Genomic DNA, 16123 nt, shown 5'->3' on the forward strand with positions numbered 1-16123 from the left:
CTGACTTGGGTACACAAATCGAGACAATGATTTTTTATTTTTTAATCAAAATTTTTCTTTGATTAAAAATAATCTATTTGTGCATGGCCTTTTGTTCTTAAATCAAAAGGAAGGGCTTTTTCAGAAGGATGAGAGATTCTTTGAATGAGGTCTCTACGCATAGTACTAATGTGCAGACCTTAGTGAAGTCTGGGTTCCACACATTCTCTTTGCCCCACTGATTAGTACACTTGCAAAAGTGCAGACCCCATCTCTACTTTGAGTTCTCCCCAACGTAGAGGCCTTGACAAGGATTTGACAAAGCATGTGGTTCCATTTTTTTTGGGGCTCTATGTTTCCTTCGAATCGCGGATTTGTATTGGGAAAGGGAACATCGCCTATACCTTAGCCTTTTTTTTGGCTTTCGCATCCTCCCAGTGCACATTTCTCCTTGGGCAAGGATGAATGCTTTGTTTTTTTGCAGTGAAAAGTTTGTTGGGAGTGATATTTCATTGTGGTCCTCCTCCAACCATGTACTTCATGCCAATGACACCTTTTTTTTGGAGAAGCCAATCATCATGTTGCACCTGTGATCTCACAACTATCAGCTCTGTTCGCTGATCCAGCCTTTTTATTTGGCTCTCGTGTCTCTTCATTTGGTTGCTTCCTTTAATCTGTGTGACTGGTGTGACTATGAGTTTTTTGGGATCTTCTATGTGTTCATGGCCACCAAAACTATTTGTCAGCACCGGCCATGATGCATTTTCACGTGAGCATGTATATTTGGTGTGGCTTTCATTAGACTAGGAGGTTATTTCTGGCTTGCGCACATGTTTGGAGCAACCACATCAAATCTATTTTATATTCACGTAAAGCGGTTCCATGTCTTGATCTGGGCCAGCGCATTGACGTAAGCCGTGTTCTTAGGCCCCGACAAAGGAGAAGACGTTGTTAGCTCCACATCTTTTATAGAGCCTTTTGACGTTGTTTGGAGCCACTGATTGTGCTACGTCACATTCATTTATGAAAATGTTTTTTTGTTTTAGGCGGCATTATTTTTGGAGGGAGGATATCTTTTGTGGAGTGGCATTTTTTTGGAGTTAGTGTTTGTGCCTTCACCAAAAGATGACATGTTGCCACCTCAACTATCAACTTTTTTGGCCATCGATTTTTTATCCAATAGTGACTCTTTTACCGGCAATAGTTTATCACATTTCAGTCTTGTTTTTGGCGATTGATGTTTTTTTTCTAATAGGGGTCATTTTTCACGCATTTATTTTCCTCAACGATCATTTGCCCATCAAATTTGGGCTCGTCAATTGCTAAGATCAGTGTCATGTCAATACTGCATTAGCATTCTTGTTACCTCTTCAAGCTTTGTTTAGACCTACCTTCACTTTTTTCCTCATATCTCAGGCATACAGACTCTGTTTTCTACAAATGAGATATCATTGAAAGGCTAGTTTTGAGCCCATCATAGTGGTACAATTAGTTTGATGTTTAATATTTTTTTGATGGCTTTTCTGCTATCAAAGTTAGGGGTACAATTTTGCACTCCAAGAGACATATCTTGAGCATCTGATCTCCGATTTCAGAATTCTTTATATTGTTGGAAAGCTTTTTTTGAGCTCTTTCCAATGATGTCTTCCTAGATTCTTGTCTAGACACATTCTATTTATTCTTTTGCATTTTTGCATTTTGGTAGATATCTTTGGTTGTTTCAGGTCTGAGGATCGATTTCATTGCTTCAGATGATTCGTCATGACTTGTACTATCTTCTGTATTAGTCTTATGTCTATTCTAGTCTATTTAGACATCATTTGTATGCATTCTTTCAAATTGCACTGAGATAAAGTGTCATATTGCATCTATATTTTTGTTTCAGTTGTTTTACCTTATTTTGCCTTCTAATTCAAGTAGTGTCATTTGAGGATACTCTTGCAGATTATTGTATTATTGGGATTCACCATATCTTGTGCCTTATTGTGCATGCACTACTCATAATTAAAGTGTCATGGCGGGTTGATGTTTTGCTTTTGTTTTCCATCTTCCTTTGTCTAGTGAGAGTCCCTTCTGTGACATTAGCCTCATGATGTGTCTGAGATTGATCACTTCAGTACACACAAATGTACTTTTTTGTGCATCTTGATCATGGTTCCTTGAAATATAGTTCTTTTGGCTCACTTTTCTAGTTGCATATCACCTCACCCTTGTCTGCATTAGAGGGGGTTCTTCTATTGTTTCTCATACTTCCTTGGGTTGATTGATCATCTCTTTAGGCTTTGGTGTTTCATGCTATCTGTATCTTTGAGTTTAGTTGTTTGCCTTTGTGTGCCTCTTGATTCGATGCAGGTTATAGTCTTCTCTACCTAGTCAGGTTCTATTTCAGTGGATGTTCTTTAGATTATCTACATGCTTCAGTGGCATTCTTCATGATCATCTTTTGTTCCTATCTTCTGGGACATTCCCTAGTTTGGAGACTCCTTTAGTCCTTCACTAGTTTCTTTCAGTAAGTTTTCCATCTCTTTTTGGAGTAGGGTTTTTCCCATGTGGTTTTCTCTATTTCTCCTCTTTTCAGAGATTTGGTTGTGCTTGGATACCTCATCAAGCCTTGTTTGTTAGAACCCAATTCTACTTTCAATAGTAGTTTCTACGTTTTTAGCTACTCCCTAAGTTTATCTTAGGGGGGTGTTAGAGGAATTAGATATTTCCTAATTAACTCTAGTCTACTTAAGCTAAACTTTAGGCATATAATAATTAATTATTTTATTAATTATTATTATGTAACCTAGGTTAGACCTTTTTAGGGTTTTGATCTCCTTTATAAGGACGATCTCTCTTTGTAATTATTAATTGATTCAGTTTTGATGATAAGAATCACTCTTTTTTTGCTCATCAAGAATGTCTCATCTATGGATTTAGCAATTCCAGCCTCCATAGCTTTTTGCTACTCTTTTCTGCAATAGGTGTTTGCATGCAGATGATTCTTGGGCTGTGGAGTTGATCTTTCATCAACTTCAACACTTTTAGATAGGACCATTGGTGTGAAAATATTGAGTTTATGTGATTTCAGATTTTTTACACTTTTGTTTGGCATACTTGTAGAATTGAAAAAATTCTTGCTTTCATCTATTAAATGATATAAATACTATAATATTTTCTGAATTTTCTTTCCAATATTCAAATTCAAAATTTTATTATTCCTTAGTCAAATCTCATATTTCTTTTACTATTTACAACAAGTGCCACATAATGGCTAGTACTTGTCGTAAATAGTATTTGAATTAATAGATTGTAATAGATAGTTTATTAACATAGTAAGTTGAATATATATATATATATATATATATATATATATATATATATAATTAAAAGTTGAATTTATTATAAGGATAATTTTAATGATTAAATATTACGCTAAGAAGACTAAAAAGAATAGATTAAAGGATTGTATATTATAATTGGAGATTTTTCTTTAAAATACTAATATATGTCCTAGTTTTTAATTTTGTGTGAGATGAGAACATTCATTAAAATGTCTATGTGATGCAACATTAAAAAGTTATGATTAAAAACTAATGGATGGTAATGTGTTAAAAACTTAAATTAAATTAAATTGTTTATTTGAAATAATTATGATCTTGTTAACATGCAATTTTTTTATTTTTTATTTTTTAAAGGCGCAAGTAGACGAGGCTACTGAATATATATATATATATATATATATATATATATATATATATATATATATATATAATCTAGTTCAAAGGTTCCACTAGGAAAGAACTAGGAAGAAAATCCCGCATCCTAGCCCCATTACAAAAATCATGATGATTTACAATTCTTAAAGCAAGAATCCAAATCATACTTTAGGGGAGAAATGTTCTCTTCTAATTATGTCATTCAATTCCCCATTAATACTATTACAATCAGCTATTGTGAATAGTTCAATGTTTATTAAATCACATCCCATATTCGAAAGGCAAACAACCACATGATTGCCTTCCCCATAGGTATGAGAAAATGACACAACTTTTAAATTAATCCAAAAGTCGCCAGATCTAATTAAAGATATATCCTAGAAACTCCTATTAGATAACTTTTTGTTAATGCATGCTTGAATCACAATAAGTGAATCACCTTCTACATGAATGCATTCAATGCCTAAAGATCTGGCAAGAACTAATCCTTGCAGTAATGTTGAAGCTTTTGCAATGTTATAAAAATTATATATGTATGTGCGATTATTATTTTTGTATAAACATATTATATAGTTTTGTGATATTTTTTAAATGTGTAATATATTTATATTAGTTTTAGTATATGTTTCCTACTAATATAAAATAGTTTCTTAATCCATCTTCTAAAATCGTGCCGAAGAAAATGAATTATGGACCTAGCTTGGAGAAAAGGGGTCCTATAAGACAAAATTGAATCAACTAATCAAATTGCTGAAAATTAATTTTTAGACTATATAAATTTATAAATAAATTTAAAAACTTCATAAATATTTAAGTATGAAAAAATAGTTTTTGGTAATTGGTAAAAACCAATTCAATTAGCAAGTGAATACAATAGTACATTGCCTACCATAAATACAATAATAAGAAAAAGGTGTACAAAATCTATTGTTTGAAATCATAATGGATGATGATTGCTTATACTTATCCCATATGTAAATCTTGATGCTCTAACCATTATCTATTCATGTGATCCGATATTATAATGACACAATTTTAAGTGTAGTTTCTGGTGATAGAAATAGAATGCTTCCTCCAAGCTACATAAAACTTCCATGTCATTTTGGAATTTGCTCCCAGACTGAAGCTATGGAGTTACAAGAAATTAAACAAATAGAGCTTAGCCTATAAAAGAATAACTTAGCTTACAAGTAGCCCTCAAAGGCACTGACGAGTGAACAAGAATCATTACTGAAAACTCGTTCTACATTTTAAAATCCTAAAGTTGACAGCCTCCAGTCGAATTTGCTGGCTACAACCAGGTTTCTAGTCCAAGTATCTTATATTAGTGCTTCTGACAATCTTTGAAGGGTTTATTTACCATACATCCCTTAAATACCTTCCTTCTGATTGAAATTTCTTCAATACCGAATCTGCTTCACTGCTACCCACTGACTTCTGCAATGTAGAAAAATCGTTATCAGTATCATTTAACAGGGTAAGGATGTTAGCTGGTTTTAAAATGAATTAATTTTTGTTAGAACTTTCCTTTAATGCATTCATAACAAGATTTACCTGCTGTTGAATAATGTTCAGCAAAGCCTGATGAACATCTTTTGCCATGCCCTTTGCATCACCACATACATAAAAATAGCCTCCGTGAGAAATGAGCTCCCATAAATAGCTAGCCTGTATCCAGCAAGTAAATGTGAGCTACACTTCCACAGAATATTTTCAATATGCATGTCACATTATTTCACTTTTTCCGTATATCTGATCCTCGGCCAAAGCATGGGAAATTTCAGAACATATTCATGCGATACAATGACAATGGTGAAGCTGATGGTTACATTATAAGTAAGGGTTTTGAATGTGTTCACCTCTTTTAGAATTCTGTGCTGCACATATTCTTTTTGGGCACCTTCTCTGGAGAAGGCTACGTTTAATCTAGAGAGAACGCCTTCTTCAACATATTGGTTTAGTTCCTCCTCATAGATGAAGTCCTGCATGTTCAGACTATTAGCAAAATAGAACTGTAGATTGGTAACACTAATTACAAATATATAGAATCATGTGACTTCATCAAGATCCTATAATTACACAAATACAAATGACATTAAATTTACACATTTACAACAAATTATCATAAAAATTTAGCTTCATTTCTGGGTGAGAGAGTACAGTCACACTATTTCATCGAATGAGCATTAATCAATGAAAACCTAAGGAGAACGAGGAACCGTTACCATTTTGCTGTTTCTGCATCCAAAATACAGGACAGCTGTTCCGAGTTGCAAACCGGATTTTTGCAGAGAAGCTCTTTCCTGGAGGAAACCTCTGAACGGTGCAATGCCTGTGCCAGGACCGACCATGATGATTGGAATCATAGGATCGGAAGGAAGCTTGAAGTTTGATTTCCTAATAAAAATCGGTGCCCAGCTACAGCTATCTGTAGATTCTGCGCAAGGAGTGGAATTCTGCAGATAAACAAAAAGGAAATTCATTAGCCATCATTTTGAACTTTATTGGGTAGAAGATTCTGAAGAATGTTTTCAACTGGGGGTAAATGTGGATTTCTTGTGATTATATTACCTTCATCCATGTGGAGCACACGCCCTGGTGTATACGTCCTGTAGGGCTAGGGCCATGGACTAGAGCACATGTAACATGGACTCTGTTTTGTGCGAAACTGTCAAAATACAACAGCAATCTATCATGAGTCTGTAGGATTACAAGGAAGAAAAAGAAGAAATCTTCAATTTCAAACCATTACCTTGAAGCTGATGAGATGGAATAGAAACGTGGTTGTAAACGGGGAGCAATGGCACCAAAAAATACTCCTAGGGGAACCTTCACTGATGGAAACTCAGCAAGAACTTCTAGAAGACTCCTTTGGCATGATAAGATCCATTGGGAGTACTCATCCTGATAGTGGGAGCAAGACAATCTTTCAATCGACAGACAACACTGAACTTGAAATTTGAAAGTAATGACGTGAAGAGCAAGAATTTACAGTTACACTCGATATGCAAAACTTACTTTGTTTTAATTTGAAGCAATTCCAAAAATCTACTGGCCCTATTGAATTATGACAAGTTTGCATGCAACAGATTGGCCCCAAAAGAAAACATACCTTTCCTTCTGGGGAAGATAGGTATTTTAAACGTTCTGCTTCCTTGGGATCAGCTGCATATGCCGCTAATGCTGGAAGAGACCCCTGGAAAGGAAACCAAATGTGTATTATGCTTTCGATTGTTTCACAGTGTAAATCTTCGGTCCTAAAGATTATTGCTAGAAATTCAGAGTCTTGCAAGTTGAAATGCAAGATAAGAGTATAAAGAATATTTGGGATCGTCAGATTGAGATACAATATAGATGTAATGATTCTTTTACAGATAAATATGAACACAAGTTGCTTATGTTGAAGAAATGCTCTGTAGTCTCAAACTATTAAAAAAATAGGGTTTCAATTTTCTTGGACTTGAGAGAGAGTAAATTTCCACAATTCCTAGATGATCTTTGTATGTTTCTGGATTCAAATGTCTTGCTGTTTTTTGTATCAACAATTCAGATTACATTGGATGATCCATCATCAGGATGAATCATAGAGAACAAAAGGAATGAATAATCTCTATCATTCATCCTGATGATGGATTACAGAGGCTGATCCGAAACCTTGATGCAAAAAACAACAACACAATTGAACTCAGAAACATACAAAGATTTCTTGAACTTGTTAAAGTTTAAAAAGAGGAAGATATAATCCACTTACTTTTCGAGGGGGGTTGAGTAGGTCTGCATATCGAGCTAATGCTGTCTGCAAAGTGCAAGGGCCCGGGAAAGGGGCAGAGAGAGAACTACATCCAGGAACAGGCTCCCCTGTTTCAGTTTCTTTGTGGAGTGATATTATCATATCAATAGGGTATCCGAGAAGCCTGGCAGCTGTTTCAACTGTTTCTATGGTGTTTTCTGCATATACTCCAACATGATCCCCAGCCTCATAACTGCAAAAGAAAAGAATACGGGCATTGAGTCCTTCTAGCTTACCCTAATTGCTTATATCTAACACATTGGAAAGTTGAAACCCAGTCAAATTTTGGTGCACAGAAAACTCATTCACATTACTTTTGTAGAAATCTAAAAACAAAAATTATTTGTCATTTAATAAAGTTCACCCTTATTTCAAAATCCAGAGATTTATGTGGAATTTAAAGGAGAAATGTGGACAAAGATGAAGGAAATGATATTGTTCTTGATATCTTGCAGCAATACTCGTATTTATCAAAGGATGATGTGTATTAACCAGTACGCTGCACTGTATATCTTTGTACCTTTTCGTTTCAACTAATTAGAAGTTTATAATGATTTAAATTTTTCAAGGTTGAAAGTAGGTCTATGCTCACCTTAAGCCTGATCCAGTAATATCGAATTCAAGATGAGTGCATGAGCGATCTGATATAGGCGTGTGAAGTTCTTTCCGTATGACAACAGTGGCTCTGCAAGCAAAATATAGCAATTTTAATGAACATCTGTTTCTTGTAAATTAATGAGTTATATACGTAATAGAAATATCTTACATTATAGTCATACCTGTAGGGGTTATGAACATCATGATTAGCGCCATCATTAGCTTCAACACTATATGATTCCTGAACTACTGTATCTTTGTCGTGCTCAACAATATGATACTGTGGAATAACAGCCAAGTATGGGGTAGTGCAGACAGGTTGATCATCCTCTCCTCGAAGCACACCATCTAGTTCTGGCCACAATTGCTCTTTCCTGAAGAAGAAAAGTAGCAAATTTTGAGAACCAAGATAGGATTGCGTGGTTTTGAAACCTCACAGCTTCCAATGGTTTTTTAAGCAGTAATTTGTCTGTTAATTGGTTTGACAAACTACTATTTCAATTTGTCTAAAACCACTTTCTCTTTGTGCAAAATAATTCGACTAATTCAGGACATACCAGGCAGTGAAATCATCCTCAATCATTTTGTCATCATCTCCAAGACCACAAGTGAGCAAGCGTTTGGCCCCTGGAAATCATGCGTTGAACACAAATTAAAACTAATTCAACCTAAAAATGAACGAAAATCAACACAATACAATCTTAAAGTGCATGTCAAAAATGCATACCTTGATTGGCAAGTGACTCATCAACTACCAAGCCCACCTGCGAATCACAGAAATTAAAGTGGAAAAAATAAATGAGGGTTGTAAACATAAAATCATAATGAGCCTTCCAGACTAGATTATGTATCATTTGTAGTACTGAGACAAAGTCCTAAGGGTTTACCTTGTTGAAATGCTCATATTGTCTGTTTCCAAGACCAAAGACTGCATAGCTAAGTTCTGAAAACCGAGTTCCATTTCCCGCTTCCTGGAATGGAAGATCAATCTAATTATTAACTCTGAAAACGCAATTTGAAGCATCCAAGCTTTTGGAAAAATGCTAATCATTGAACCAATCACAATTATTTACCCTTGTGAGCCAATTGTAAAATCTTGTAGCATTATCTGTAGGTTCACCATCTCCATATCTGAAAATAAGAAAATGCAACGAGATCAGCGTTTTTCCATAGCTTCAAAATATATTATTTGATCAAGCACAGACCTATTGTACGAGTCAAATAATAAACCTTCCTCTCTTATTGGTCAACTGTATTAATAGTTTCTTGAAAGGTTGCCCTCTCCAAGCAGCGTAAAAAATATGAATGTGCCCTTAATACTTACGTTGCAAGAGTAAATATGACAAATCTTTCTCGTGTTAATTTTTCTGCATATTCCTCACCTTCCTGAGCATAATCCTCCTGCAGCAAAAAGAATAGAAGATAGATTAAATTTTATGGTATTATGAATTATCCAAGGCACTAGTGCTGTGACATGCGAGTACTCCATGCAGCACGGCAGGTGTATTATGTGTTCCTCAGTTCAAATATAGGTCTAGTGCCATAGAGATCAGAATAATATAAATATTCTCAGAAAAGCATGCTTACTAGATCGATTGCCTTGAAATCCACTTCGCCATTGTACCTTACTAGTCCTTCCTCTGCAATTGCCTGAAATAGAAAGAAAGAAAAGCTCGTGTTGGTTGAGCAAGGCTTAAATTTCGAATGAATTTTGATTACAAATTCAAATGAAGTAATATTCAAAACGCATCCGTAACACTTAAAAATACTTCAGACGATTTCTAAATAATATAAAAAACTCAGTTGCATCTAAGTTTAAATTCAAAATTTAAAATGGAAGGATGCCACACAATTAAGTTTCAGCTTCATTCTCCTTCAAATCGAGAAATATTAAAAATAAAACTCAAATTCGGACACATTTTCAGATAAATTACAAATTCCAAGCGTCATGTCATCGGTCAAACAAAACACTAATAAAAATTGGGCTACATTTCAGCACATTTATCAAATAATATTCAAACATCATTCTCAAAACAGAAATTGTAAACAAATAAATGACAAATTTAAACTTACCTTAGCAAATCGTTCGGCTGTTCCAGTCTGCGTGCCAAAAAACAAACTAACTTTCTTCTTGTCATTCTTCACCTCAACAGGAGTAACCTCAATCTTGGACCTTTTAACCTTGGATTCCACCTTATTACCGCGGGACCGGGGCCGACGGAGCAGAAAAATTCCAAGAATCAACCCAAGCAGCACAGTAAATCCGAGCACAAAAAAGGAGCCATGGAAAGTCGACGGATTCAAAATTTTCGAAGACAATGCAGTGAAATCCCCTTTGTTTCCATCATTCAAAAGCGTCCACATCCTCACAAGCTCAGACTTGTCGTAAACTGAGGTGGTCGTCTCCACAGAGGATCGCAGAGAATCAGCGCTTAATGACAGCACACTTCCCATTCTGTTAGGTGATTTGCAATCTCCTCTGAATTGCTTCTTCTAGGTGTACTGCAATCTCCTGTAAATTGCTTCTTCAATCACCTTCAAATTATTTCCTCAGTCTCCTGTAAATTGCTTCTTCGATCTCCTGTAAATTGCTTTTTTGATTGCCTGTGAATTGTTTCTTCAGTCTCCTGTAAATTGTTTCTCAATCTCCTGTAAATTGCTTCTTCGATTGCCTGTGAATTGTTTCTGTGGAGTAAATTGCAATCTCCTGTTCAACAGAGCGCCCAGGAGGCAGATTTGACTAAGGATTTGAGGAGGCCTTTGAATTGAATTCCGCCATTTTCCATTGGGTTTTAAAATGATGGATTATGGTCAGAGTCAAGCTGATCTTGGGATCTTTGGAAAAAGTCCCTTCAACAAAATGATGCTGTGCTTTGGAAGCATTTGTTGCCCCATTTTGTTTGATCGCGGGCTAGAATCTTTATATGGGAATGAGGACAAAACGCTCTTATATTCCCCTTTAAGAGCATTTAATTTGACACGTTACACATTAATTATATATATATGTGTGTATATATATATATAATTCTACGTATTGTTGTTTGCAGATGTGATGGGAGAAATAATCGATAATAGAGATCTTGTACAACAAATATTATATATTCATTTGGAATGTCAATGTGTAGAAAGATACGGTATTTTATTTTAAAAAAGATTGTGTCTAGTTTGAAAGTAATGAGATTATTAATGAAAGATCTTTTATTATATTTCACTCTGATCATTTAATAGTTAATTTAGTTCTATGAAGGGTTAAGTTTAGTTTAGTTTGATGAGTTAGAGTTAATTCTTAGTTGTCGATTTGATATGATATCATGTGCATATGTTTTTTTTTGTTTTTCTTAGTTGATTCCCTATATTGATGATTATGAATATCTTTAGAGGACTCTAGATTACTATGGGCAAGTTCTTTTCACGTTGATCACATGAAAATACAAACTTTATAGATGAGGAAGTGACTAGGGACAACAAAATCTTTAATTTTCCCAATAGACTGATGATTATATGATCTAAATCATTTTTACTTCGTTATTGTAAGTGTAGACACCTAAATAATGATATTTTTGCCACCATCATTATGTCAAGCTAACCAAGTATAACTTCATCACTCGATCATTCCTTCATCACTTAACTCCTTCATTCATCTCCTAGGACCCCTCACAACATTAACCACCTGGGACCTTTTCAATCATGCATCACCTATGACACATATGTTATCACCTTATCGCTTATGACTCTTCAACATATTTTAAACCTTTAATGTAATGCCCTGCTTGGGAACCCAAAAGAAATAAACCTAATATGTTACAAAGTTTATTGAACATTTTTTTTTAATGTTTAAACAACATCAAAGTAACAATAATACGGAAGCAATATATACATACACATCAAGAACACGTAATCAATTACAAATACAATTTCAATTCCTCAAGGGTTCCTTCACATTGAGTCACATTTAAGAAAGTTTTATTAATAAGTTTAAGTCTCAATTACATTGTCCATAATCATAAAATGAATAAACACATACATAGTCATATAAGCAAATGCATAAGTACCACTAATAATATGAAAGCGCATCTAATAAATAACATCTACTACACATGTCACAGTGTATGTGAAAATAGATACAAATACATCAATATACAATACAATATCTCATAGGATCTTAAAACGCATGATACATAGATACATCAAATGAATAGAAGTCTTCAAGATAAGAAGAAGAATAATAATGGTACAATTGCATCACCGAACATCCAACAGATGGAAATGTAAGGGGACCCAAATGGTAAGAAGACACTACCTCCTGACCGCGTGGTTACCTAATCAGACTTCCACTCCCATCGTGCAGAGAAGATAATGAATGATCCACAAATGGCTAACCAAACATAAAACATTCCTAGGATAGGAATCCTAAGAGCCAAAACTACCTCAAAGGTAACACATACTACTCAAGAAGATAAGATACTCCAAAAGAAAGAACACTCAACCCAATACCAATACTGCATAACAAAACATCATACATATACCAAGAATAGATCAAATCACGAAAATCATAAGATAAAGTCAACAAAAGATATCCAACTCAAGTCAAAAATCACAGGACAAGTGCAATATCCATAAATCACCAATCACCATCAATGAAAGTAAATAATCACATTAAATACATCCAACAACAAGTACACCACCAATAACAACAACACCATAGGCAAATACCAAAAAAACTACAAAGGAGACTCAGTCTACACTCTAGGGAGTGTTATCACATGGTCAAACTACTTGAGTTACCCTAGACTGATCTCTCAATACATCTCAGACCCTCAAGCATTGAGTTACCCTAGATTGGTTACTCTGAACTCCAGACCCTCAACGTGATGCATGCAGAACCAGAAAGCCCTCTCAAGAAGATGAGGCAAACTAGTCATACTATCATCCCATTCCCATCCTTAGTCTATACAAGCACTCAAGGCATGGGCGGAGCAAATATCTCTAACTTATCTTTTTAGTGTGTTCCCCCAAAATATTAATTACTATATTATCACTTATTACATAATTTATAATAGGTTACCTTGGCACTAACCACTTTGGATCCCAAACCCCTACTGTAAGCCACTCTCAATGATATGTACCTAGACAACCTCCCAAAAATCGCAAACCACAATAGTGTCCCATGCCACAAGAGTAATATTGATTGAATTTGGTTCCTTAACAGGGAACCCAAAAATAACATTGGTGTCCAAAACCCAAGTTCTCATAAATTCTCAATAGCATAAAGCTCATAAAACATAAATCTCAATTCAAATCATAAAGTTCATTACGACATCTCGTCAAATAATCATAAAAATGCCTCTAGTTCACATCCTAACTTGGCCAATTAAACAACCCACAAAGAAAAACCATCATGAAAATAAACATCACAAGACTATAAATAGAATATTAGAAAACACATAATTTTTAGCCACATGATTTAATTCCATCAATTTCTCTTATTTAATTTGGGTCATAAGGATGTGTTTAGAAGTAAGATAAGAATATACGTGTTAATATAAATTGTTATACTAATATACTTATTTAAATCAATAAGTATTTAAATATCCAATATTTTTGCATATAAAATATCATACAATATTATCATGTTATTAATTTAAATAATCTTAAACCATAAAAGATTTAATTAATAACATAAATGTATATTATTAGATTAAATACTAATATCAATTTCATTTCTAAAACATTAATTTAACTTTTATTTTAGTCCAATATTAACATTTAATTTTCCTTTAATTCATAATGCAAATAGAGATTAAATTATAAATTTAATTTAATTATTTATAATTTCTTTCATAAAGTCAAATAGTCATTAACTAAATAATTACAAAGTGAACTCTTCCACAACTTCTCTTAAAATATAATAAAATTATAAATATTTATTTATTAACTTCCCTCTTGCATTAATAATTATAAAATCATTTATATGCAACTAAGAGTTTAATTAAACTTAAATAATCACTAATACTAACATTCACTTTATAACTAAATGGATAATATTTATTTCATTTTAAAAATTAATAAATTATTAATATTATTTTTTAAATAAATAAATTTGAAAATTAAACTATATAAAATAAAAGTACACATGCAATTAGTATTTTTGCATGTCTTTGATCTCTCAAATCATGCAACCATACTATACTTAGTTTTCTATTTTTAGCATTTATTTTTTTACATGCATGTAACCCTACTATACTTAGCTTCTATTTTTAGCATAATTATTTTCATATACATGCATAAATTCAGTTAAAACATGTTTTCCTCTCAATTAATCTTTTTCATTTTCCAATTAATTTGGTGATTAAATTATTTTAGATATAGGAATAATATTTATCTATATTTAGAAAATTCATAATAATCTCATGGTTCTAATGACAAATTTAAAGTTGAAACCCTAACCATTCAATTTATTATTTTCTTCCAAATTTTCATAATCAAATATTCCCTGTATTATCTAAAGGGTTTTAAAAGAATACAATCATAATAATTTTCTACAATTTTTTCATAATTTTCCTCAGTCAAGTTTTCTTGATTAATAAGTTTTCCTTTTTTAAACTTACAACATAATTCCTTATCCAACAAACAATAGATTGAATTAATAAGCAATATGCAAACACCTAGGAAGACACGAAGTAGACAGATCTTTCAATAAAATTCTACAATGAGTTTTCAAAACCTACTTCAAAACCATAGCTAAAATCTGAGACAATCTGTGAATGCATACAAATCTTGACCCCCTAAAAGATTCAACAATTCTTTTGATCCAATTCTGAATTTTGCTCCCCAAAACCTATGTAATTGCAAAATGAGCTCTAGATCTTTGATAAAGAGTTCTCCCCTAAATTGGGGCTCTGATTGTGCAATCATGAGAGGGAACTCACTAATCAATTATTGTTTATTAATTTATTTCCTTTTACCTTTTCATGCACAACTCTTTTAGATATTTGATTACAAAATATCTTAATTTAAATAATTAGCTTTCTCTCTTTAAGTAATTTTCGAAGCATTTTTAATAATATATTCATTAATTTAATTAATAACATTATTTAGAGTTTATTATTAAACTAAAACTCTTAAAGAATTATCATTAAATTAAATAAATATAACTATGCCACAATTAGAACTATAACTTTATCTTTACATTTCATTCTTTTATATTTTATTTTCCTCCAGATTATTAATTAGTGCAAGCACTAATTAAAGCATAATTTATTATTTAAATCAATAATAATAATCAAAGTTCATTGTTTAAGTACAACTCTAAGTTAATTATTATTAAATAAATAATTATAATAAAGCAATATTAAATCTTTAATATTTTAATATTTTAATTCTCCTTTTGTCCAACTTTTTAAATTAAGTCTTTTAAACTAAATTACATATTTAATTAATTAATAATTAATTAAATATCATCATAATCTAATTTCTCTTTAACCAATTTTCTAAATTTAGACTTCTAAATTAAGATTTTTAAATTTAAGCACATATTTAATTAGTTTTTTAATTAATTAAATATTCTCATGCTTTAATATTTTCTTTTTAATTAAATAATATTTAATTATATGATTAACCCAAATATTATAATTAAATCATTTACTAAAATAAATCACATAGTGAAATCCACAAAAATAACATTACTAAAACAGACCAAAACTTAAAATCAAACAACACAGAAAAACATAAACTCATGGGTTTTAAAAAGGGTGGAAAGTCAATACATGTCCTCCTTCTCAAGACAAGTAATCAAGCTATGGCTAGGATTGGACTTTAACATTATCTCCCCATTCTTACTATTGAGTTATTGTGATAGGGCACGCTCATTCTAGCAATTCAGGGAAGTCGATGCCCAATACCTACATTCTGCATAATAGACAAGCATGTTCATGTATATAAATATATCTAAATTAAACAAGCAATGGCAGGGAATGGTGCATTGTGCATATCTCGACTAGCAGGTGATTATGATTCCCTCCCTTAACCACATCAAATACGTCAGATAGAAAGATAA

General features: G+C 32.8%; 1 protein-coding gene across 1 annotated transcript; it reads right to left on the minus strand.

Moving 5' to 3' along the window:
• Nucleotides 1-4651: 4651 nt before the first annotated feature.
• LOC149539200 (NADPH--cytochrome P450 reductase 1-like) lies at nt 4652-11053 on the minus strand. The gene is made up of 17 exons (XM_089800520.1): nt 10141-11053; nt 9655-9717; nt 9392-9468; nt 9141-9198; nt 8955-9038; nt 8795-8831; nt 8625-8694; nt 8250-8441; nt 8063-8155; nt 7432-7663; nt 6793-6876; nt 6433-6584; nt 6252-6348; nt 5906-6136; nt 5540-5662; nt 5235-5348; nt 4652-5117 (listed from the first exon to the last, which is right to left on the minus strand). Exons 1-17 carry the CDS (start codon nt 10519-10521, stop codon nt 5037-5039), a joined length of 2169 nt encoding a protein of 722 aa, XP_089656646.1. The 5' UTR covers nt 10522-11053; the 3' UTR covers nt 4652-5036.
• Between the last annotated feature and the right edge of the window lie 5070 nt (nt 11054-16123).

This window comes from Cupressus sempervirens, chromosome 9, assembly GCF_028749045.1.
Source record: "Cupressus sempervirens isolate cs-2001-9-10 chromosome 9, ASM2874904v1, whole genome shotgun sequence".
NCBI lineage: Eukaryota > Viridiplantae > Streptophyta > Pinopsida > Cupressales > Cupressaceae > Cupressus > Cupressus sempervirens.